Source organism: Ctenopharyngodon idella, chromosome 1, assembly GCF_019924925.1.
Source record: "Ctenopharyngodon idella isolate HZGC_01 chromosome 1, HZGC01, whole genome shotgun sequence".
NCBI lineage: Eukaryota > Metazoa > Chordata > Actinopteri > Cypriniformes > Xenocyprididae > Ctenopharyngodon > Ctenopharyngodon idella.
In genome coordinates this window covers 42975715-42999667 of record NC_067220.1, presented here as the reverse complement: position 1 = coordinate 42999667, position 23953 = coordinate 42975715, and the positions used below count along the sequence as shown (strand labels likewise).

The window sequence follows — 23953 nt, the reverse complement described above, 5'->3', positions numbered from 1 at the left end:
ACTGTCCGTTTGAAAAAAAAAATGTTTGTGAAGCTGTTTATATCTTAACATGCCAACTGCTCTCTCTAGATCAGCGGCAGCGCGAACGCAGATTTGAATGTCGTGATTTTATTTTTGTCAAAGGTTTAAAATACATGGGTGAATTGTCTTTTAGGAATTAGATCATGTGGGTGATGAAATCAAGAACGTGATCTTTTAAAGATTACTCGTGCAGCTTTGTGCACCTCTCTCCCTCTCTCTCTCTCTCTCTCTGCATTGATATCTGATGTATATGAGTAGCACGAGGGCTTTTCAGTGCATTCGTTGCTATAGTATTCATGAGGTGAGACGTCCCTATTAAAGGATATGCTTCTCGCACTTCGCCCACTCGTCACACCAGAAACGTTTTCGGAACCGAAACTTAGGTATCTTGCACGGTTCCGGTTATTTTCAAAAAACACTACCAGTTCTGGATAAGAACCGGTTCTCGATTCCCAACCCTAAAACGTCTTGAGTACAACTAGATTTCAATATCCAATAATCTCTCTCATTTAAACAAAGGGAAAGCAAGAGCTGGGGACACATAAACAACATTTTCACTGTTATACACTGTTTTGATTGCGTCATCACGACTGCGTCATCTCGACTGAAGAGAGACTGAATGAATATCTCTGAATGCCATTTTAGTGATCCAAACACAATGAATCTTGGGTTTTAAATGTGGTAGAGGGCTTTTTGATTCTGACCCAATCACCAAAAAAACATGCTAGGGGCCAGTGAGTTTCACCAATGTTCTGGCAGCCCATGGTTTGCAGTAAATGATTTGAGAAGTGTTACTGATCTGTCTGTGCTCAACTGGCTCACTAACACTCACATTTCTTTCAGACTGATCTAAGATCAAACTACCTGGCTGGAGGATGTGGTCATGTTTATCAGTCTGTACATGAAAATGCTTGAGGTTTTAAATAACACACACATTCAAATTAGTTTCTCAGAATGACACAAAGCTCACGTCATCATCAGTCATTCACATGAACCTAAATGCCATGTGACTGATGGCTATTAGAGCTGCATAAACTATGACAAACTGATGGCCTTGCAAGAACACAAACCCAAGCTGTGATGTCAAATGCAACAGACAGGGAAAAACAGAAGTCCATTTCTCACCATTGCTCAGAACTGTGTGAAAAGGCTTGTCCATACACATCAACTGTTAAAAAATGAGGAAGTAGATGCAAGTACATTCATTAGGTATTCTGCTATTTAAAAAAAAAAAAAAAAAACCACTGTAAATTTAGACAAGTGTTTTTAACTTCCTCAACAATGATAAAGGCTTTGTGCACCAGTAAGAGCCATCCAGGCTGCTAAGAGTCACTTGAAGGAATCACTGATATAGTGTGGTCTTGCTAAAATATAACATTGAAAATGAAGTCTTTCTATGTTCTTGGGATCTGGATCTGTCTGTCAGGTGAGTTTTCTCTGTATCTACATTGTTGTTTTGTCGCATTTAGTAACACTGTCTTTAGGGCATATTGGTTTGTATACTAAAAATCAGTTACTGGATTGATGCCTTTGTTATGCTTCATGACTGTTCATGTACAGTCAATAGACACAATCTATTTGCTTTCTCAAAAGACATCATGAGATGAAGTATTTGATACTAAACAATTTAAAACCATGGACCTGATACAACATGAACTAATGATGAGCAGTTGTATTTTTATTAGCTCACATTAACAAATAGTAATAAATACCGCTGTACACACATTTTAGTGAAGTAGTTAACCAGGACAAATCAAGTTCTAGGTATGATGTGTAATGGCTGTGAATCAACGTATATGACCGAATCTTAATATATTAATAATACATTAACCTAATAAACTACTTCAGTGTATATTTTACCATATAATCACGCTTAACACCGAGAATAAGTGCAATGTGATGATCAGGTGCGGATATCTAAATCAGAGAAAATCGTATGTTCAGGTGGGAGGTGGGTGTATGATTTATTTTTAACAGTGGATTCGGGTGACATTAGAGCTGATCCGTACATCTCTAACATGCAAAAAGTCAATATTTTCAGTGTTGACACTTCCTTCATAATCACTGCACTTCATTCTGGCATGCTGGATATCAAAATCCTGACTGTTGATTCATTCTTGCTTTATCAGTTGGTCACAATTTGTGGGCTTCTGCTTGTCCACTTGCCTTAATGAGGATTGACCACAGGTTCTCTATGGGATTAAGATCCGGAGACATTTCAATGTAATGATCTCAGAGCCACTTCATTACCACTCTTGCCTTGTGACATGGTGCTCCATCATGCTGGAAAAATGCACCAAATTGCTTCTGGATCGCTGGGAAAAGTTGCTCTTGCGGGACGTTTAGATACCATTCTTTATTCCTGGCAGTGTTTTTGGGCAGTGTTTTTCCCTAGATGAAAAACAACCGAAATCATGGGTGGTCTCAGGATGCTTCACTGTTGGCACGACACAGGACTGGCTCATGGTAACGTTCAATCGATTTTTCAGATGTCCCAAACTGTCTAATCCTTGCATGTCCTGCAGAATTTCAGTCTGTCCTTGAAGTTTTTCTTGGAGAGAAATGGTGTCTTTGCAGCCCTTCTTGAAACCAGTCCACTGTCCAAAAGTCTTGGCCTCACTGTGCATGCAGATACAATCAAATTCACCTGCTGCCAACATTAAGCAGTTCTGCACTGGTGGTGACACAATTCTTTAACTGATTCCTCAGGAGGAAATGTCCTGGCGATTGCTGGACACTCCGGGACATCCTGAAGCCTTCTTCACTGCAGTTGAATCTCTCTCCTTGAATTTCTTGATCCGGAAAATGCAATCGGGTGCAATAAGTGAGGCCATTTTGATGCAAAGTGATGACAGCTGCACGTCTTTCTTTGGACGAACACAAGAACGCAATGACTGGAAGCACTTCTTCCCTCCTTTTGTAGCAATCAGGCTGTGTTTACACTGGCACAAAAAATTAGATTTTTTGCTCACATCTGACACAGATCGGAATTTGTTGTACACATGTAAACAGAAAAACCTCATTTTTTCGCATCCAATCTGAGCCACTTCCAAATGTGGTTTTAAATCAGATACATATCCGATCTCTGGACATGCGACCTACGTCTAAAAACGCATATCCGATTCCCCTTGGAATTCCAAGCCCCCACAAGGCGAGGGCGGCACGTTTGCTCACTAAAAGGTAGCTTTTATGTTGTATCATGAAGCAGACGTGCCTGTATGCACTCGCACTAAAAATTCACAGCTTTACTATTGAGGTGGGAACTTTATGTCTATCTATTTTTTTCCTTGAAAGAAATTGCGCGCACACGCACACACTCATTCAGCAGCTGAATTTCTACCTCTGCCCAGTTAATTTAAAAGAGATCGCCTTGTTTTTTTTTTAATAAACCCAAAGCTTCACTGGGTAGGCTACCCTCTCCCTCGCTCACTCTCTGTCTCTTTATCATTATATTTGAATTCATTCAAATAAATGTAATCTTACCTGCTACTTTATTTCACTTCAGAATTCTAGATCCAATGACTGTAGATAAAATAACAAATGCAAATTAAAGCTGCAAGCAGCGATGAAAGGGCCCTCGCACCCGGGCTCAGCACCACCCGTTGGCCTTAGGAAAACTGTGAACAGTGGGTGACATGCATGTAAGTGAGTAATTTCAGGAGAATTATGGCAGTCATTTTAAAGTGCCAAACTTCTTTCTGCCAACAGGTGGCGCTATGACTGTAACTGAATATTGGCATGTAGATGTCGTCAGGCCAGGGCTATTATCAAACCTGTGAAGTTTGAGTCAGATCAGACATTATATGCCCGAGTTACAACAACTGTTTCATGGCGAAACATCGAACTTTGTCAGGCCTGCCCTTTGGCGAAAACTCTAGATCTTCGCAATTTAACATCACAAAGGCCTTTAGATTAGACTGACCAAATATGATGTTGATCTGATTAAAGCTCTAGGAGGAGTTCGTTAAAGTACAACGTCTGGAAATGGCAAAAACTGCACAAATTTTGCAAAGAAAATTCAAAATATCTTACTTCCTGTTGGTTTTCAGATTTTGCACCCAGGGTCTTTTTTGTAGGTATTGGGCTGTTACATGTGTCTACCGAATTTCATAACTGTACGTGAAATGTAGCACGAGGGGGCGCTTAATTGAAATTTTGTAGGTGGCGCTATCGAGCCATTTTGCCACACCCAATTCTGAAACCCATATCAGATGTAAATTTTTACCACTTCTGATGCGTGTGCAAAGTTTCATGAGTTTTTGAGAATTTTTAGGCCCTCAAAAATGTGATTCCCCTTTCATGGCAAAACATCAGACTTTGTCAGGCCGCCACAGACACACCCTTCAACGAAAACTCAAGATCTTTGCAAATTAACATCGCAAAGGCCTTAAGATTAGACTGACCATATATGATGTTGTTCTGGTTAAATCTCTGTGAGGAGTTAATCACAGAGTAAAACATGTCATTTCCTGTTGCCCGCAGGTGGTGCTATAACTGTAACTGAATATTGCCATGTAGATGTCTTCAGGTCAGGACTCTAATACAACATGTGAAGTTCGGGGCAGATCGGACATTGTATGCCTGAGTTACAACAACTTCCTGTTTCATGGCGAAACATCGAACTTTGTCAGGCCGCCACGGACACGCCCTTCAGTGAAAACTCTAGATCTTCACAATTTAACATCGCAAAGGCCTTTAGATTAGACTGACCAAACATGATGTTGATTACGTTAAAGTACAACGTGTGGAAATGGAAAAAACTGCAAAAATTTTGCAGAGAAATTTCAAAATATCTCACTTCCTGTTGGGTTTACAGAATTTGCACCCACGGTCTTTTTTGTAGGTATCGGGCTGTTACATGTGTCTACCGAACTTCATACCTGTACATGAAATGTAGCACGAAGGGTGCTTAATTGAAATTTTGTAGGTGGCGCTATCAAGCCATTGTGCCACACCTAATTCTGAAACCCATATCAGATGTAAATTTTTACCACTTCTGACACATGTGCAAAGTTTCATGAGTTTTCGAGCATGTTTAGGCCCTCAAAAATGTGATTCATTTCGGAGAAGAAGAAGAATTGGCCGAGCAATTACAATAGGGTCCTCACACCATCGGTGCTCGTTCCAGTCTATATTCGTTCAGTCAGATTTTGTGCTGCAAAAACATCCATGACACTGACAACTGTTAACTTATCCATTCTGGCAGGTAATCATGGCCACCCGATGTGAAATATATAAATAATTTTAATAGTATGGCCATTCAAAACCCGATGTGCATGTAAAGCTATCAATGACAATCATTTTGGGCGGGAATTAATGTAAATACAGATATCGGATACCAGTTGCGTCTAAAGTGAATGTAAACAGACTGGCCAAAAAATCGGATATGGTCTAAAGATCGGATCTGTGCATTAAGACTTGCAGTGTAAATGCAGCCTCAGTCTGCTCTTAATCCAATCAGAATGATAGAGTGATTTTGCCTGACTAACACTTCTTCACACTTTCCCATGGGCTGATGATATGATTAGTGAAATGATGTTAGCTGGGTTTGTGTGTGTGTGTGTGTGTGTGTGTGATAAAGGACATTTTTTGGCCAATGAAGCATTTTGCATTTATTTAAAATACATCTGATCACTCTGCACAATAATCTAGAAACAATGTGAACCAACACCACAACAACTGACGAATCAAATTTTGGCTTTTGGCCACGGCTATAGTGTAATAAAGGAATTGCATTAACAAACGTTAACTAATGGAACCTTATTGTAAAGCCTTACCAGCTGATGAAAATGCCGTTTAGACGAATTTGTAAATATATGCTGTGTGCTTAGGCCAGTTGTGGCCTAGAGAGTCTGACTTGTAACCCAAAGGTCGCGGGTTCGAGTCTCAGTACCGGCAAGAAATGTAGGTGAGGGGAGTGAATGAAATAAACATACAACAAAAATAACAGCAATAAGAAAACAGCAGTTAAGAAATCATCTGATCGCAGTGATGTGGATACCCAGATAGCAAGAACCCATTTAAACAATGCTAAATCAATGTTAATGCATCTACGTGAACTGCATTGAATCTACTTTACTTCTGCATCTGAAATTTATGTTAAAAAAAAAGTTGAAATTTCTTTAAAAAAAAATCAATGGTAATGGCATTAAATTAATGTTACAATGTGATGTTGGTTCAACATTATGCTTGCACTCTCAGAAAATGAAACACAACAACTACAACTGAATTCCAGCTGCACCCATAGATGAAATCAACTGAAAAGACATTAAGGGTGTACTCACATAGGCACGGTTGTGTTGTATCGTGCCCTGGGAGTTTCATTTTCTGAGAGTGCAAACATGATGTTGAACCAACATCACATTGTAACATTGATTCAATGCCATTACCATTAAATTTTTTAATGAAATTTCAATATTAATTGCGGGTTCAGAAGTGATGTTGATTCAGTGCAGTTAACGTTGATGCACTAACATTGATTTAGCATTGTTTCAGTGGGTGCTTGCTATCTGGGTATGTTTGCACAAGCTCTGCAGATTTGGCAGAATCGCGCACTATCCAATAAAGTCGCGTAATGTTTATTTCTACTACTTTATAAAATATTGCTTTAAAGCCACAAACATCATATCTGTTATCTATAGGCCTACTGTAATTGAGACATTTATTCAAGAAATTCAGATAAACAGATAAACGCATTGAACAGAGAAATTTCATGTCGGGGCGGGATTTGAGTGAACATCATTTTACCGGTGATTGTAAGCGGTACATGACTGGAGCATTTGCATGTGCCGTGAGCGACTGACACGGAGCGTACTGGCATAGAGTGGAATATTGAGTAAAGCATCATGCCACTCTGCTCTGAAGGGGCCCTATATCCCCTTAGTCCAAGAAGAGACCAGGAAGTCACACTGTAACGTGCAGTACATCACATTTAAATCTGATTCATGGTCATATTTCACTGATTCCACTGCATAAGTTTTTTAATGATCTCAAAAATTCAGTTGCTTGTGTGTAAAAAAATCAATACACATTATTCTGTTTGATGATAGGCGATGCAAAACTAGTTAACGAGTAGACAAAATAAAATAAAACTGTGACAATAACTATAATATTGACAGAACACTATCCCAGCAGACTGTTAAATAACTTAATATCAGTTTAAACCTTTTCTATCTGTATTTCATGTCCCTACAACAGCATACATATATGCCATCATGTTATATGCACTGATCTTCATCAAAATAGTTCAATATTAAAATATAAGACTTGAATGAGAATGACATGTTCCTTGTGTATGATATGTTATGTGGTTTATTGCATTCAGCAGGAATTGGGATTTCAGCTACAGATGGAACTGAGAGTCATGGATACAGTGGAAGACACATCATAATTAAATGTTCCCACCGCTGGGCTTCAACCAAAATAAAGTATTTCTGCCGAAATCCATGTGGAGACAGAGATGTTTTAGTTAAATCGGATCGGTCACCTGAAGGGAGATACAGACTGGAGGATTCTGGGACAGGAACCTTTAACGTGACCATCACTGATCTACAGGAGTCAGACTCTGGGATTTACTGGTGTGGAGTGGAGAGATTTGGAAAAGACACATATCAGAAAGTCAGTCTAAAAGTATCTAAAGGTATCTATTTGATGTAATTTTAATGAAGTAGAAAAATCCTCATCGACATGTCATTAACTATTACACACAAACACAACAAAACAAACAAACAAACACATTCTTAACCCTCTGGTGCTTGATTTTTAAACATTTTTTACTTCATCAGAATGGTATGACACTGACACGTGGTGACTTTTGTGGCACTTGCTATGTGAACACAAAAAAAAAAAAAAATGGCATGATCTGAAAAGATTAAATGGTCCTAAAATTCTAAAGGTTAGAATGATGTATAGTAGTGTTGTCAAAGGTACAGACTTAGACTTGGTATCTTAGTCTGTACTTTTGACAACACTAATGTACAGTATTTGGTGTAAAATACTCATCTACATGTTAATAACTATTAAACACTGATCTCCTAAACCAGGGGAAAATTGGGATTCTCAATCCTCCACAACAACTAGTTCATTACCAACATCTCCATCACGTGATGACAACAAAACCAACATCTATTCAACAATAGGTAACACTGAGCTAATCACAATGTGATTTTATCTGTGTATCTGAACAGATTAGGGATTGCTATTGTTCCTCTTTTACATTTAAAGAATTTAAAGGTGCTGTTGTTTCATCTAAACCGGCAGTTTATGAAAGCACACAATCTGGTGAGTCTTTCTCTGCACACACACACAGACTGTATATACTGTTCTCTACCTGTCCTGCATATTTACTAGTATACAATGTGCCTGACAAGACAAGCTTATAATCATGTCTATCCCTTTTGTCCAGCATACAAGCGGCAATTAAAAACCCTGCATTTAACACACAAAACCTTATACACACAATCATGTGGCTTACAGCTGGGGTGTTCGTACCTGCTCCTGGAGGGCCACTGTCCTGCAGAGTTTAGCCTCAACACACCTGCCTGGAAGTGTCTAATACTGGTAGTAATGCCGCATTTGAGTCAGGACGGGTGTGAAAATATCCGAGGTGTGATGTCCCACTTCTGACCTCAGTGAGTTCCAATCACACATCACGTTCACACGTTGACCATATGATGTCAACAAGAGCATTTCGTGTTTTGGTCAATTATGGCAACAACAGAAAAAAAATATAGCTGCAAGCAACAATTACGGGGTCTAGCACAAAGAAGGCACAACAAGTCATGCCAACATGGCTGGGAGCATCAGACTAACTGCAACAGTGAGCAATTAACACTCAATTAACTCAATTAACAAACTTTTTTTTTTTTTTTTTTTTTTCAGTGCGAAAGAGATTCACAATACTTATTTGTATGTCCAATTTTGGACATACAAATAAGTTATATATTATTAAAAACTGTGGAATGTCTTCTTCTATCTGTGTACACTCACAGTAAAAACAAAATGTTGTGCTTTTTGAAAAATAAAGAAAAGTCCATGACTTCTTACAAGCATGGTCTGAAGATGATACGATTCGCTTTTGGTGAAAATTGGACCAGCGGTCTAGGAGGAGTTTGAAAAGGTATGTTTTTAAAGAAAATCAAAATGGCGGGCAGGAATTTTGGCGGACTATGGCAAAAGTGGTGTCAATGTTCTCAGCATGACCCAGGGAATCTATTAAGACTAGTCTCATTATCATAGGCCACATTTATATAAAGCTTTTAGCATTTTTTAAAATATCATTATAACTTCTGACCACAAGGTGGCGCCATCTCAAAACCTTCTGAGTAACTTCAGAGCATGATTCAGATAGCACATACTGAGTTTCGTAATGGTACACCAATGCATTCATAAAATATAGCATTTTATATCATAATACTGTATTGTAGTTAATGGAAATGTCATGTTTTGTTCAATTATAGCGCCACCGAGAGGCACGATCCCACCATTTTTTTTTTTTTTTATGTGTCCTCAGAGTGAGCCCATACATGTGTGTCAAATTTGGTGAAAATATCTCATTTGGTTTCATTTATATGTATGAGAATATAAAAAATGACCCATGGACAACTTTGATTAGATTTTTTTGCCACTTTCTATGAAATTTTTGACATTTGGGCATTAACTTGTAGTTAACCAGCTATGGTTCCTTGTTTCCTGCGCTGGTTTCGTCTCGATCGGACTAACGGTTTGGAAGATATTCGCAAAAGTTTTTTAAGCGCTAAATCACCACTTTGCACAAACCATAAGGCGAAACCTAGCATTTTTGATATCGTTGGACTCTGAGTTCGAAAAAGTAGGTTTTTTGCAAAATTCAAAATGGCGGGAAAATTTTCATGACAGAAAATGATGTCAAAGGGTGCAATCAAATCGGCTTGAATCAAAGGAAAAAAGAATTTTGTTTCTAGCCCTTATGGTTCAAAGGTTATGAAAATTTGGACAGGTGGTAACGCTAGAGAGATTGAGTTAGAGACTCCAAATGTGCTATGGTGACAGTTCAGACTGTCCTCTACCTGTGTGCCAAATTTCATAACTTTCCCCCAAGCGGTTCTATGGGCTGCCATAGACTTCCAGAGCGGAAACGGAAGAATAATAATAAGAACGCCAACGGATACAATAGGTGCCTATGCAGTGGAACCGCAACTGGCCCTGGCACACACGTAGCACACTCACCTTTGGCCCGGCAGTGGAAACACGTATAGTGACATAAACAGTGTAAACTGTAATGATTTAATGACTCAACTACAATGACATATAAAATGAATGAGGTCGCTGAAGTCAGGGTTGGTCGATCTGCCCCGAGTTCACAGGTCGGATGTCCGACTTCAAGTGGCATTTCAGGCATAAAAATTTGAAATTCAAGTTGTCTGCAACGTAGCCTAAGACCTTTATTAGCTAGTTCAGGTGTGTTTAATTGTGGTTGGAGCTAAACTCTGCAGGAACAGTGCCCTCCAGGGGCAGAATTGGATATGTCTGGCTCACAGCGTACACAGGCTGTCTCTGTATGTTTTAGGTTTTCTGATGTTCACAGCCGTCACTCTGTCTGTGATGGTGATTATATCTGCGGTGGTTTTATGTGTATGGAATATGCAGATAAGAAAGTCACACAGTTCCAATGGTAAGTACAAATACACTGATTTTTTTAAATGCAGTCTATACTCTATCTACTAAAGTGTTTCCCTGTTTCCAACTTAAGCTGAAGCTGAAATCCGAGGCACCACATGTTCTACGGAGGTATGTTTATTTACAATATTGTGTTTTTATTTTTATTTATTTTTATTTTTTGGCTTATATGATTCTTTGAAAAGCATACTGCACTAAGAAATGCTCAAATATTAAATTATACCATGTTTAATCCAAACACGGATATGGGATATTACTTGATATCTCCAACTTCCGATCGTAAAGGCATTCGATTACACAAAGCTCAAAAGACGGCGTACAGCACAAGAAAACAAAATGGCAGCGCAACCATCGGCTTTGTAGTTGACTGCCAACAAAGTCTTTTAGCTACCAAATAATGAAGGATTAACAATGCTATGACATGCTAGCAAACCCATCCTTACAAACATTTGCAAAACTAGTTTGTCATCATGCAATGTGGAAATGTTGACTCATTATTGCATTTTATTTGAATAAAAGTGAATGTTTACCAAGAGTTTTCAAAATTAACCCCTTGAGTTCCATCGTGTTCACGTGATTCATACATCTGGGCAAAAAGAGTTGGGTTTACACGAGTTTACAAAATAAATGTAAATCCAGCTTTAAGTTCCGTTCAATTTTACAGCACTTTTCTCAAGTAGAACATGAAATTCCAACTTTCCAGGTTGAATGGAACAGTATAGTCTCATTATAATAGGGGAATATACAGATATTGCCCTCTGGTGGACATTTGTGTAGTGTATTTATTTACTGATATATACTGTAGTGAACTGACTTAACAGGATATATTTAAAAAAATAAATAAATAAAAAACATCATTCATAATGTAATTTGATTGTACAGTTTAAGTTAATGTATTGAATTGTGCAATGAAATGCCCTAATACTTTTATTTCTGTAATACAAAAAAGTAGTCAGTTTGTTTCTTTATTCACATCATAATAAATCATCACTGAATCCACAGACTGCTGGTGATTATGAGGAGATCACAGAGAGTCAACGGCAGATTGATGCATACACAAATGTCACCATTTATTCTGTTGTCAATATAAGTCCTGCAGCCAATCAAATCCAAGATCCTCCCCTATACTCCACCATCACCATTGCAAACAAACTCCAAACCCCAGTGCTCTAGAGTAAAGTCAGTTGCATATGCAGCCATTAGCATGCATGCTAAAGGTTGTGGAGCAAGTACAATTATTGGGTCAAAAGACAAAGTAACTTATGACACTGTGCGTTTTTCAAAAGCTACTCTTTAACGTGTTCATATCATTATCATAGACTGTCAAATGTGAGTTTGCTGTAAGTAGTTGAGGTCTCACGTCTGAATGTCTTGTTTTGTAATTGTATAATAAAATATGTCAGACTGTAGAATGTGTCTGGGTCTTATTCCAAAAGTAAGTCTTATATATGTACTCATGCATACTCTTTAGGCATTCCCAATATCCAAAAACTCATTCAAATAACAAAAGCAAGCACTAAGACTTACTGTACCTTAGATGTGTGCAAAATGGTTAACGTATACACTTGGAAGTGTGAAAACAAGAGGAAGTCATTTCTCTATTTAAAGATGGGCGTGAATAGTGGTACACATTTAGCAACTCTGCACTGAAAGTAGGTTGCATTTTCAGCAGACAGTATTTAAGTCATGACAAATACAGATGCCTGGAGACTCAAAAGTACTGATGAAAATGAAGACCTTTAATGTGCTGTGGGTCTGGATCTTTCTGTCAGGTCAGTTGTTATTTTATACTTTGACTTTCGTTCTACAGTACGGTCAAATATAATTTGCGCAAAAAGTACTTTTACAGTTCTCAGTTTAAACTCATTGCAAATCAACTTTGCGTTTCGGAGCAAGAAAAGCCAATTCTAGTACAACATGCACACAAATCACACTTATTTACCAACATTCGATTAGTCACCTAGAAATAGTGTAAAATCTGAAATATTTCTCATTAATTTTACAACATAACACTTCCTTGTTTTTCCACAATCTTAAAAAAAAAATACAAAAACTTTAATTCATACCCATGTAGAAGGGGACGTTCTCGTGACTTTGTGCAACGTTCCCTAAAAGTTTTCTAAAGGTGATGAAAATTTTGAACCTTTACAGAACATTAGCAATGTTCCTAAAACGTCCTCTTTTGGTAATGAAAGTTCGGAAGTTCAAGGTTCCGCATTTGACTTTAGGGGGACGTTCTATTTTGGTTATTCTGTGGTCACATAAGAACGTAACAAAGAGGACATTTGAGACGTTAACAGAACGCTCCCATATGGTTCCCTGTTAGTTAGATGGGGATGTTTTATTCAGGACAGCGGTCCTGGCCGACATATACGTCCCAATGGACTCTATGCACAGTCACTTCTGCGTTTTTCCTCAGGCCGCCTATTTACCTCCGGCGCTGCACCAGAAGCCATTGTTCCTTACGCAGAGCTTTCAAAATGACACAGTAGAAGATGACTTCAGCTTACAAGAACTTCCCCGGATTACTGTAAATGATGTTCATCGCATTGCGAAGTCTGTCAGCTTTGTATTTTATCTTTGAATGTGTTAAGCGTGAACACACAGTGCTTATGCCTGATTAAGGATCTGCAAGACCAAGAACCAGTGTGAAAGAAGGTCTGCAGTAACATTCTAGTTTGGTCCCCTAAAGGTTCCTGTAATGTTGCCAAAGGTTCTGAAAACATTCAGTAAACATGACAGAAGGACTAAAGGTCCTGCAAACATTATGGAAATGTAGTGTAGAGACCTACAGAGAACGTCCTATAGTAATAGTCCCCTGAACATTCCCAGAACATCCTGAATGTCAACCAAATAACATCCACCAACTCTTAGAACCCAAAGAACTCCACACTGTGATCACCTTGGAATGTTCTGGGAATGTAACATGTCTAGAGGGTAGTTTAAATTAGGTTTTCCTTGTGGACTCTTAAATCTCACAGTGTGTTAGATTTTTTTAGACAACTAATGACTCCGTTTTATTTCATCCAGCAGAATTTGGGGCATCAGATGGAAAGATATATGGATACAGTGGAAAAAACATCATAATTTCTTGTTCTTATTATTGGGCTTCAACCAACATTAAGTATTTCTGCAGAGATCCATGTGGATACAGAGATATTTTAGTTAAATCTGACCGGTCACCAAAAGCAAGATACACAATAAAAGATTCTAGGACAGGAACCTTCACCGTGACCATCACTGATCTACAGGGATCAGACTCTGGGATTTACTGGTGTGGCGTGGAGAGATTTGGAAAAGACACATATCAGAAAGTCAACCTGAAAGTATTTAAAGGTATTTATTTGGTATTGTTTTAATGAAGTAGAAAAACCCTCATCGACATGTTAATAACTATTATTCAATTCACATTTATTTGTATAGCGATTTTCACAATACATATCTTTTCAAAGCAGCTTTACAGAGAATGCATGTCAACATTACAATTTGGAGAATGCAGTTAGCTAATAATGTAATAATTTAGGCAATTAATTTACAATCACTGTTAGCAATTTAATTGAAGGTAGAAGCAAAGAGCTCCTGGAAAAATGAATTACATATTATCAATAATTAGGATATATAGAAATTTGCGAATGTGCGTGTTGATCCAGATTATATACAAACAACAAAACAAATAGACACATTCTTAACCCTCTGGTGCTCTTTTCGTCACATTTAACCAATAATTTCACATTTTGATCTTTAAACTTTTTTACTTCATTAGAATGGTAAGACACTTGTTGACTTTTGTCAACTTTTTTATTTTTTGCATGATTTGAAAAGGTACAAAATATTACAAAACCATATCACTTTAATTTTAAAGGGGTCATGAGCTGCATTTTTCTCTGAGGTCCACATTATGTTATCAAGATTTTTTAATCAAAAACATCCTAATAAGCTATTTTCTATCCTGTTTTTGATCCTGTCTTTCCAACGCTCTGTTTTGAGGCGTGCTGCAGTCGGGACTTGGAAGTAAATGCCCACTGATATGATTCTGTAACAGTTTTGCATATTAAAATATATTCAGTGTCCCGCCATTACACGTGTGGAATTGTTTTGAGCTGACAGAATAGCTGACAGAATAACTTGTGGTGTTTTGCAAATTATGAATGCATCTACCATTGTTTGTCACGCTGTCGTTCTTAAAGGCTATTCATAGTTCATCATTTTCGATAAAGTGAAAAACGTATACATTTTCATTTGCAGTGTCATGTTTTAAATAACATGAAACGCTCACTGAAGCTTTTGTTCAGGATGATCAAAGCAATATCAAAAGCAGCGTTCGCTACGTGCTTTCTTCCGTATCCAGGAACCCTCACATTAACCCTATAAAATGCCGAAGCAAAGGAAAGACCAGCAAATACCAAGGGTGCCTCTCATTTCCTATTTGTGCATACTTGTTTCCTTTCCTCGCTTCCTTTCCTTGTGTCTCAGAATCACCCCTTAGGATGTGAGGGAAGGATACACTTGCGTGTCCTTGCTCTTGACTCCTCTGTAAGCTTCCTCACTCCTCGTTCCTCACATCCTTGCAGTACATTTAGAGAATTGAGATGCCCTTCAAGATGGCTGAGTTCGATCAGTTTCCAGGTCATGGGCTGGAGGACGTAGAAGCGAGGAAAAGAGAAAGCAACAATTTGAGTATTGAGTACTGCAGTGCTACAGTATACAGCCTGCAACAAACGGTGTCTTGTCATCCTCAGAGGCATCTCTATGGTTTTGTTACTGGAGTAATCCTGTGTTTGGGTCTGTCTTGTATTTACTACTACATGACATGCACGAATCGGTGGGCGGAGCTTAAGAAGCAATGATGTAGAAGTAGGCATTAATCTTCTTCTGCAGAGGCGACCTTTTCTCGCACTATGACATAATAATGTGACAAAATCCAAAACGAGTTGTTTTCTGGGCTTGGTGTCAATAAAATCTAGTTTTGGACTAATGAGGAAGTTCTGAGTTCTGAATCTTACAGGATATTTTTATAGTACAATGACCTCATATGTCAAAAGATCAAGGCAGAAAGGAGAAAACTGATTTCTCAATTCATGACCCCTTTAATGAAAAAAAAAAAAAAAAAATACATTTGAGGTGTTTCGGCCATTTTTGACCAGGAAGAGTATGAGAGTGACTCCTAAATTAGGATTAGACCAGCAGTAAGTTCTTCATTTTCCACAACAAAAAGTTCATTCATAGCCTCATCTTCAACAGGCAACACTGAGCTAATGAGGATATTACATGTATATACTGTATCTGTATCTGAACAGATTATGGGATGATTGAAAGGCTCTGTCATTCCAATGTCTCTTTGCAGTATCTCTCTTTTTACCAACGCTAAAGGGTTAGTTCACCCAAAAATGAAAATTCTGTCATTAATTACTCACCCTCGTGCCGTTTTACATCCGTAAGATCTTCGTTGATCTTCGGAACACAAATTAAGATATTTTTATTTAAATCTGATGGCTCCGTGAGTCTTACATAGGGAGCAATGACATTTCCTCTCTCAAGATCTCAAGATCCACGCTGATTCATTATGCTCCGAAGCTTCCTGAAGCAGTGTTTTGAAATCGGCCATCACTAAATAATTCGTTATTTTGTTTCTTTTTGCCGCACCAAAAATATTATCGTCGCTTTATAATATTAATATTGAACCACTGTACTCACATGAACTGATTTAAATAAGTTTTTAGTACCTTTATGGATCTTGAGAGAGGAAATGTCATTGCTCCCTATGTAGGCCTCACGGAGCCATCGGATTTAAATCAAAATATCTTAATTTGCGTTCCGAAGATTAACGAAGGTCTTACGGGTCTGGAACGGCATGAGCATGAGTAATAAATGACAGAATTTTAATTTTTGGGTGAACTAACCCTTTAATGTTTTCTTCTCCCAGATCAAAGTGAAAGCGTCACGACATCCACAGAACCACACAAACTCATACAAACTTTCACAGATTTACACACAACTACCCCATCAGCACGTTCAGAAACTCTGTCTACCACAGCAAGCCCTGATGCAGGTAACAGGCGACTTCCTCATTAGATTCTTATTTTATTCAGTTTATTTTCATAGACATTAAGGAATAGTTAGCCCAAAATAAGACACCCTAAACACAGGTCTACATTACTTGTTCAAAACACAACTGGGAAATGATGCAGATGACGGCTATCTGAATGACTTTTTTTAATAATACAAAAAAATCTTTCTATCTCTTCTTCAGCATCCTTGAACATTACAGTGTACATACTATGTGCTGTCGGTGGTTCTGTCACAGCAGTGATCATATTTGTTGTTGGATTGGTCGCTGTTCATCTGTACAGGAAAAAAGTCAAGACATCAGCAAGTACGGGCACATAAATAAACAAACCATGTCTACTATCAGCATAATTTAAAACAATAGAAAGATTTGAACAATGCATTTTTAAAATACAATTGAATAAAACCCTTACTGGTTCTTTGCTTGGATATTTCCACAGGCAATGTGATGCCTGTCAACAAGCATAATGAAAGCAGAGATGAACAGGTGAGTGATGCCAAAGAAGTCACTCAGTGACCTTAAAAATAAACTTATTATTATGCAATGACTCAGCAGATATATTACTAGTGCACTTTTGTTTTCTTAATGCAGGAAGACTGTGTGTACGACAATGAACATCCTAACACAGACAAGAGCACTCAGATGAAACCTCTCAACAAAACTGAAGTCCCAAAGAGCCAAAGATATTCAATCTATGAGAATGTACACTTCAACATGGAAATCTCTGATCCTAGTATTAAAGGGGTCATGAACTGCATTTAATACATATATATATATACATATACATATATACATATATATATATATAATTTTATTATATCTTTTCATGTGACAACACTGAAGAAATGACACTTTGCTACAATGTAAAGTAGTGAGTGTACAGCTTGTATAACAGTGTAAATTTGCTGTCCCCTCAAAATAACTTAACACACAGCCATTAATGTCTAAACCGCTGGCCACAGAAGTGAGTACACCCCTAAGTGAAAATGTCCAAATTGGGCCCAAAATGTCAATATTTTGTGTAGCCACTATTATTTTCCAGCACTGCCTTAACCCTCTTGGGCATGGAGTTCACCAGAGCTTCACAGGTTGCCACAGGAGTCCTCTTCCACTCGACGACATGACGACATCACGGAGCTGGTGGTTGTTAGAGACCTTGCGCTCCTCCACCTTCCGTTTGAGGATGCCCCACAGATGCTCAATAGGGTTTAGGTCTGGAGACATGCTTGGCCAGTCCATCACCTTTACCCTCAGCTTCTTTAGCAAGGCAGTGGTTGTCTTAGAGGTGTGTTTGGGGTCGTTATCATGTTGGAATACTGCCCTGCGGCCCAGTCTCCGAAGGGAGGGGATCATGCTCTGCTTCAGTATGTCACAGCCTATGTTGGCATTCATGGTTCCCTCAATGAACTGTAGCTCCCCAGTGCCGGCAGCACTCATGCAGTCCCAGACAATGACACTCCCACCACAATGCTTGACTGTAGGCAAGACACACTTGTCTTTGTACTCCTCACCTGGTTGCCGCCACACACGCTTAACACCATCTGAACCAAATAAGTTTATCTTGGTCTCATCAGACCACAGAACATGGTTCCAGTAATCCATGTCCTTAGCCTGCTTGTCTTCAGCAAACTGTTTGCGGGCTTTCTTGTGCATCATCTTTAGAAGAGGCTTCCTTCTGGGATGACAACCATGCAGACCAATTCGATGCAGTGTGCGGCGTATGGTCTGAGCACTGACAGGCTGACCCCTCACCCCTTCAACCTCTGCAGCAATGCTGGTAGCACTCATACGTCTATTTCCCAAACACAACCTCTGGATATGACGCTGAGCATGTGCCCTCAACTTCTTTGGTCGACCATGGCGAGGCCTGTTCTGAGTGGAACCTGTCCTGTTAAACCGCTGTATGGTCTTGGCCACCTTGCTGCAGCTCAGTTTCAGGGTCTTGGCAATCTTCTTATAACCTATGCCATCTTTATGTAGAGCAACAATTCTTTTTTTCAGATCCTCAGAGAGTTCTTTGCCATGAGGTGCCATGTTGAACTTCCAGTGACCAGTATGAGTGAGTGAGAGCGATAACACCAAATTTAACATACCTGCTTCCCATTCACACCTGAGACCTTGTAACACTAACGAGTCACATGACACCGGGGAGAGAAAATGGCTAATTGGGCCCAATTTTGACATTTTACCTTAGGGGTGTACTCACATTTGCGGCCAGCAGTTTAGACATTAATGGCTGTGTGTTGAGTTATTTTGAGGGGACGGCAAATTTACACTGTTATACAAGCTGTACACTCACTACTTTACATTGTAGCAAAGTGTCATTTCTTCAGTATTGTCACATGAAAAGACATAAAATATTTACAAAAATGTGAGGGGTGTACTCACTTCTGTGAGATACTATATATATATATATATATATATATATATATATATATATAAAATGTTCTCTGAGGTCCACTTATAATGTTATCAAGATGTTTACATCATAAAACCTCCTAATGTACAAGTAATAAGCTATTTTCTATCCTGTTTTTGACCCTCTCTTTTGAACACTCCATTTTGATAGGAGTGCTGCATTCAAGACTTGGAAGACTTGGATTGGGTAACAGTTCTGGATATTAAAATAATTTTCAACATCCCTGCTACATGTGTAAATAGGCTACCACAAATTTTTCGCTAAAAATAAAGTTAATCCACGCTTTCTTAATGTTAGGATTACAAGGAAGACAATGTTTTTCAACAACTTGGCACTTCAAAACATCTTGTAATCCTCAGAGGCATTACTGTGGTTTTGTTGCTGGAGTAATCCTATGTTTGTGTCTCTCATACCATGTGTGAACTTGTGAGCGGGGCTGAAGAGGCAGTGATGTAGAAGTAGGCATTGATCTTCTGCAGAGGCGATCTTTCATCCAGTGTTTTTTCACGGAATTGGGCTTCTTTAACACAGTTGCAGCGAGTTGTTTTTCATGTCCGCGGGTTGAAGCGACCCCAAATAATATGATATTTAGCCCCTGGAATGTGAATTTTACCAGGGGGAACCCCGCCAAAAAGCAGATTTTACCCCCTGGAATGCGGGACCCCCCTAGAAATGCGATTGGGCTAGTTTTGAGTAGCAATTGGGCAGGTTTTGTTGTGCAAACCTGGCAACCCTTCTTTCATCGCACTATGGCATAATAATGGCCACGTTCACACAGCAGCAGACAACTACAGTTGTCAGTCCTGTATCTGAGTCCTTAATACAGTTACATTCACACATAGTACAGTTATTTACAGGAGTGACAACTGAATTTTATAACCAAACTCACACCCGTCAATTTTCAGGACTCACAACCGCATTCTCTGAAAATTTGCACTGTGTGAACGGAAGCGGACTGGACAACTAGTTGTCCGTCACGTCATACAATGCGAGAGAGATGCTCTGCTAAGTGGTTTCGTGTGTGGTTTCACTTTCTGTAACTTACAATGAGGGAGATATGAGCTGTGCATCATCTGAAGGTAGATACAATCACTGTTACTGGTAAGAGAAAATGGGCTTGAATCTCATTGCACGTTTAAGCAAACAGTATTTTGAGATGCTACTGTAAGTTGCTGTGTGAACGGGACATTTCAAGACTCACACCTGTAAGTAAATTCGGTTGTCAATCCCAAAAACTGACCGTGTGAATGTAGCCAATATGACAAAATCCGAAACAAGTTGTTTGGCAGCTTGGTTTCAATAATTAGTTTTTGGACTAACTAGGAAGTTTCGAGTTCTGAAACTTACAGGATATTTTTACAGTATAATGACCTCTTCTATGTCAAAAGATCAAGGAAAATTTGATTTCACTCAACCAGTGAAAACCTGATGTGTATAAGATTAAAATCACATGTCAAGGCATTCAGGAAGATCAAAAATTAAATGTTCATTTAAAGAAAATGTATGAATACATGCATGTAGGTGACAAGTATTTGTTACTTCCTCATATGACCACAAGGGGTGCCAAGTCAGATTTTCTTTGTCCTTTTATATTAATTTTGCTAGTGTTTTGTTTAGAGTTTGTATACTCATATTTTGCATGGCTATTCTAAAATATATATTTTTTTTTTGTATCTTAGGCAACTTCTATCAATATGTAAACATTACCAGTATGCCACTGAAATAAATCACTTTGACTTCATAATCATAGCCTTTAAATGTGATTAGACTTAAATATGATTAAATCCTTCTAATTACATGAATTAGCAGATAAGCATTTTGTTATGGTTTTGAGAGTTAATAAAGCTACTGAAGCTAATCACACCCTGTATTTCTTAATGTCATCTTTAAAGCTGTAATTTTATGTTAAAATCAGAGCATGTGAGCGAAGCGAAATGGTGTGACGCTCCACTCAATATTCCGCTCTATGCCAGCGCGCTCTACTCAAACTCTCACGGCCCAAGCAAATGATCCACTCATGTATCGCTCACGCTTACCAGTAAAAAGACTTTCCCTCAAATCCCACTCCGACATGAAATTACAATGTACTGTACTATAGCCTTTGTTGATGCTTTTTAAGATATTGTTAGGGGCGTTTACCATTTTGCATAGATGGCCTCAGCACATTATCTATGAATATAAGAGCACTCTGTGCGTGGGTGTGATCACATTAATGATAATTAGCTGAGCTAGGTGAAACTGTACATCTCTTTAATTTCATACAGATTACATTGCAGGATAATATTTGTTTTAAATGAGAATTGTTTTGTTTATTTCTTTAGACATATATATTTCATGTTTGTGTGATAAGTAGGCTGTTTGCTGAGTTTCAGTTCATTTTTGAGTTTCAGAAAGATTCTCGCGGAGACAGAGACAGTTGAAAGCGCACCGTTTACTTTCTTTATTTTACAAAAGCACAAGGTTTTTTATGTTATTGTGAGTGTACACAAATAAAAGTAGACCCTTTATAGTTATCTTACACTAATCTATAAGGCGGAGTTGCTTCCGCTGTCATTAAGGAAAAATCCATCAGAACGGACCGGCGTGTTTGTAGAACAGGGTTAAAGAAAACATAGCCTATTTAGATTCATATTTATGTTTAAATATTATAATTTTGTTTTGTTTTTTTCATTTTTAATTTAATCTATGTTGATTATGAAAAGTGAACAGCATGAGTAAGATACATCATAAGATGCGCAACATGTCAGGAGACATGGAGTGGGTCAGACATGATTTTGACCACGTCATTAAGTTTTGTTTTGTAGAAATCCTTTCTTTAAAGTGAATTTAATTTTGTATAAATCGTATTTTGATTTTGATCAATGTTTCGTCAACCAATTGCCTGGATTTAATACATGAGAAGAAAACCAAGAACATCGGATGCGGATTGAAGTGCGTAACAAACAAACCCACTACCATGTTTCCGCAGCCTTTGAGGCAGAAACAATACGTCTTTCTGTTTTAATAAATTTCTTGAATACATGTCTCAATCACAGTAGGCCTATAGATAGTTATGATATTTGTGGCTTTAAAGCAATAGGCTACACAAGTGGTAGGCTATAAATAAACGTGACGTGACTTGACTGATAAGTGGTGAATTACAGAGCTGGTGCAAACATATCCACATCGCTATGATCAGATCAGACACTTTATTAGTATTTTTTTTTTTTTCCATATTTGTTGTGTTTTTTTGTTGTTGAGAGGAAGGCAGGCATAGCGTATTAATCTAAACGGCGCTCTCAGCAGCACGGACGCGTCGGGATGTTCATTAACAGTATGACACAGTACTTCTGTGATAATTTTAATATTTTTAACACAGAAATTATGATACGGTGTAGTTGAAAAGGCTGTTTGTGAAGCTGTTTAAAACATGACAACTGCTCTCTCTGGGTCAGCGGAAGCGCCAACGCAGATCGTCTCGGTGTTTCGGTGTGATTTTGTCAGCTTTAAAAGATACAAGAGAATTGTTGTCATTTAGGAATAAGATCGCGTTGGTATTTGAATCAAGATTGCGATCTTTTAATGATTAATCGTGCAGCTCTAACTTAGACCAGCGCAAAACAACTTGAGCGTTACAAAGGAAGTGGTCATTAAACTCTACATGCATTTGTGGTATTTCAGGGCTGTGAAGACGCAAACATGCATCATTATCTTCAAATGAAATCTTTTCAGTTGGAGACAAAGGCTACTCAGTCAAAGCGGAAAGCTTGTACACAACAGGATTACAGCTCAAAATGAAGTTATTCTGTGTTTTTTGGCTCTGGATCTTTCTGCCAGGTCAGTTCTCTCCATTTTATGACTGTAAATGAACAGTGGGAAAAATCCACTCCTTTATTGAGATAATTCACGCAAAGTAATTCATTTACTGGCACTCATGTTTCACAAACATGACTTCCTGTATGTTTCTTCTGCTGAACAGAGATATTTTGAAGAACTGTTTTGCCCATACAATGAATGCAATGGTGTCCAAAACAAGACTGGACCCCATTGATTTTCATTTGAGGCATTTTCCAAAATGTCTTTTGTTTTCCGCAGAAGAAAGAAATGCGTACAGGCTTGAAACAACATGAGAGCTGAATTATGCCTTTAAGGCTCCCTTCTATTAAGTTGCTAAATTTGATATAGTGTTTTACGTGTTTCTTTTCTACAGTGGCACACCATTATAATCTGATTATTAGTCATCAGTCAAAAGTAGGGCTGGAACTAATGATTATTTTTTTTCAATGGATTAATCTATCGATTTTTATTATTATTACGATTAATTGAAAAATCTAGTGATTATTCCCCCCCACCTGAATATTTTCTGATTAGTTGATTAATCCTTTGGTTAATTTACCAATAAATAATAACTGTAAATAATCTATGTATGAACTTTTACCTAAATGATATTATTTGTCACATAACATAAGGTTTATGCAGTGTAGATAAGGTTTAGGAAAGGTGTTTACTATGGCTGCATTCACAGTCACTTTTTGGGATTTACAGCAGCAACTGCTTACAAGTGTAAATCCTGAAATGTTGTGTTCATATTCATTTTGTTCAGATTAAAGCAGCTGCTTGAATATGATCAAACAGCTGAAGTCACAACCACATTCGAACAAACTAACTAACCATAACAGTAACCACAGCGGCAGTATCAAAAATGGCAGTGTTAATAAAGCCATGATTGACAGCGCGTAATTAAATAAATGAGTCTAATTGAGGCATTAGTTCATCCTTTAGATATTTTAAATAACCAACAACAGCGTTAA

At 38.1% G+C, this 23953-nt stretch overlaps 2 protein-coding genes across 3 annotated transcripts; both read left to right on the top strand.

The window, feature by feature from the left end:
* The first annotated feature begins 969 nt into the window (after positions 1–969).
* LOC127513920 (CMRF35-like molecule 5) lies at positions 970–12065 on the top strand. 2 transcript variants are annotated; one of them, XM_051896150.1, is made up of 7 exons: positions 970–1447; positions 7349–7660; positions 8064–8159; positions 8245–8301; positions 10568–10672; positions 10751–10788; positions 11680–12065. In XM_051896150.1, the coding sequence occupies exons 1-7, from the start codon at positions 1405–1407 to the stop codon at positions 11848–11850; spliced, it is 822 nt and encodes a 273-aa protein (XP_051752110.1). In that variant the 5' UTR covers positions 970–1404; the 3' UTR covers positions 11851–12065. The 2 variants fall into 2 exon arrangements, with proteins under 2 accessions (XP_051752110.1, XP_051752102.1); XM_051896142.1 differs by having other exon boundaries at positions 7346–7660.
* A 289-nt stretch (positions 12066–12354) lies between these two features.
* LOC127512298 (CMRF35-like molecule 5) lies at positions 12355–22831 on the top strand. Its single transcript, XM_051893078.1, has 7 exons — positions 12355–12449; positions 13711–14013; positions 16601–16726; positions 16928–17050; positions 17184–17230; positions 17336–17477; positions 22824–22831. Exons 1-7 carry the CDS (start codon positions 12377–12379, stop codon positions 22829–22831), a joined length of 822 nt encoding a protein of 273 aa, XP_051749038.1. The 5' UTR covers positions 12355–12376.
* Positions 22832–23953: the final 1122 nt, after the last annotated feature.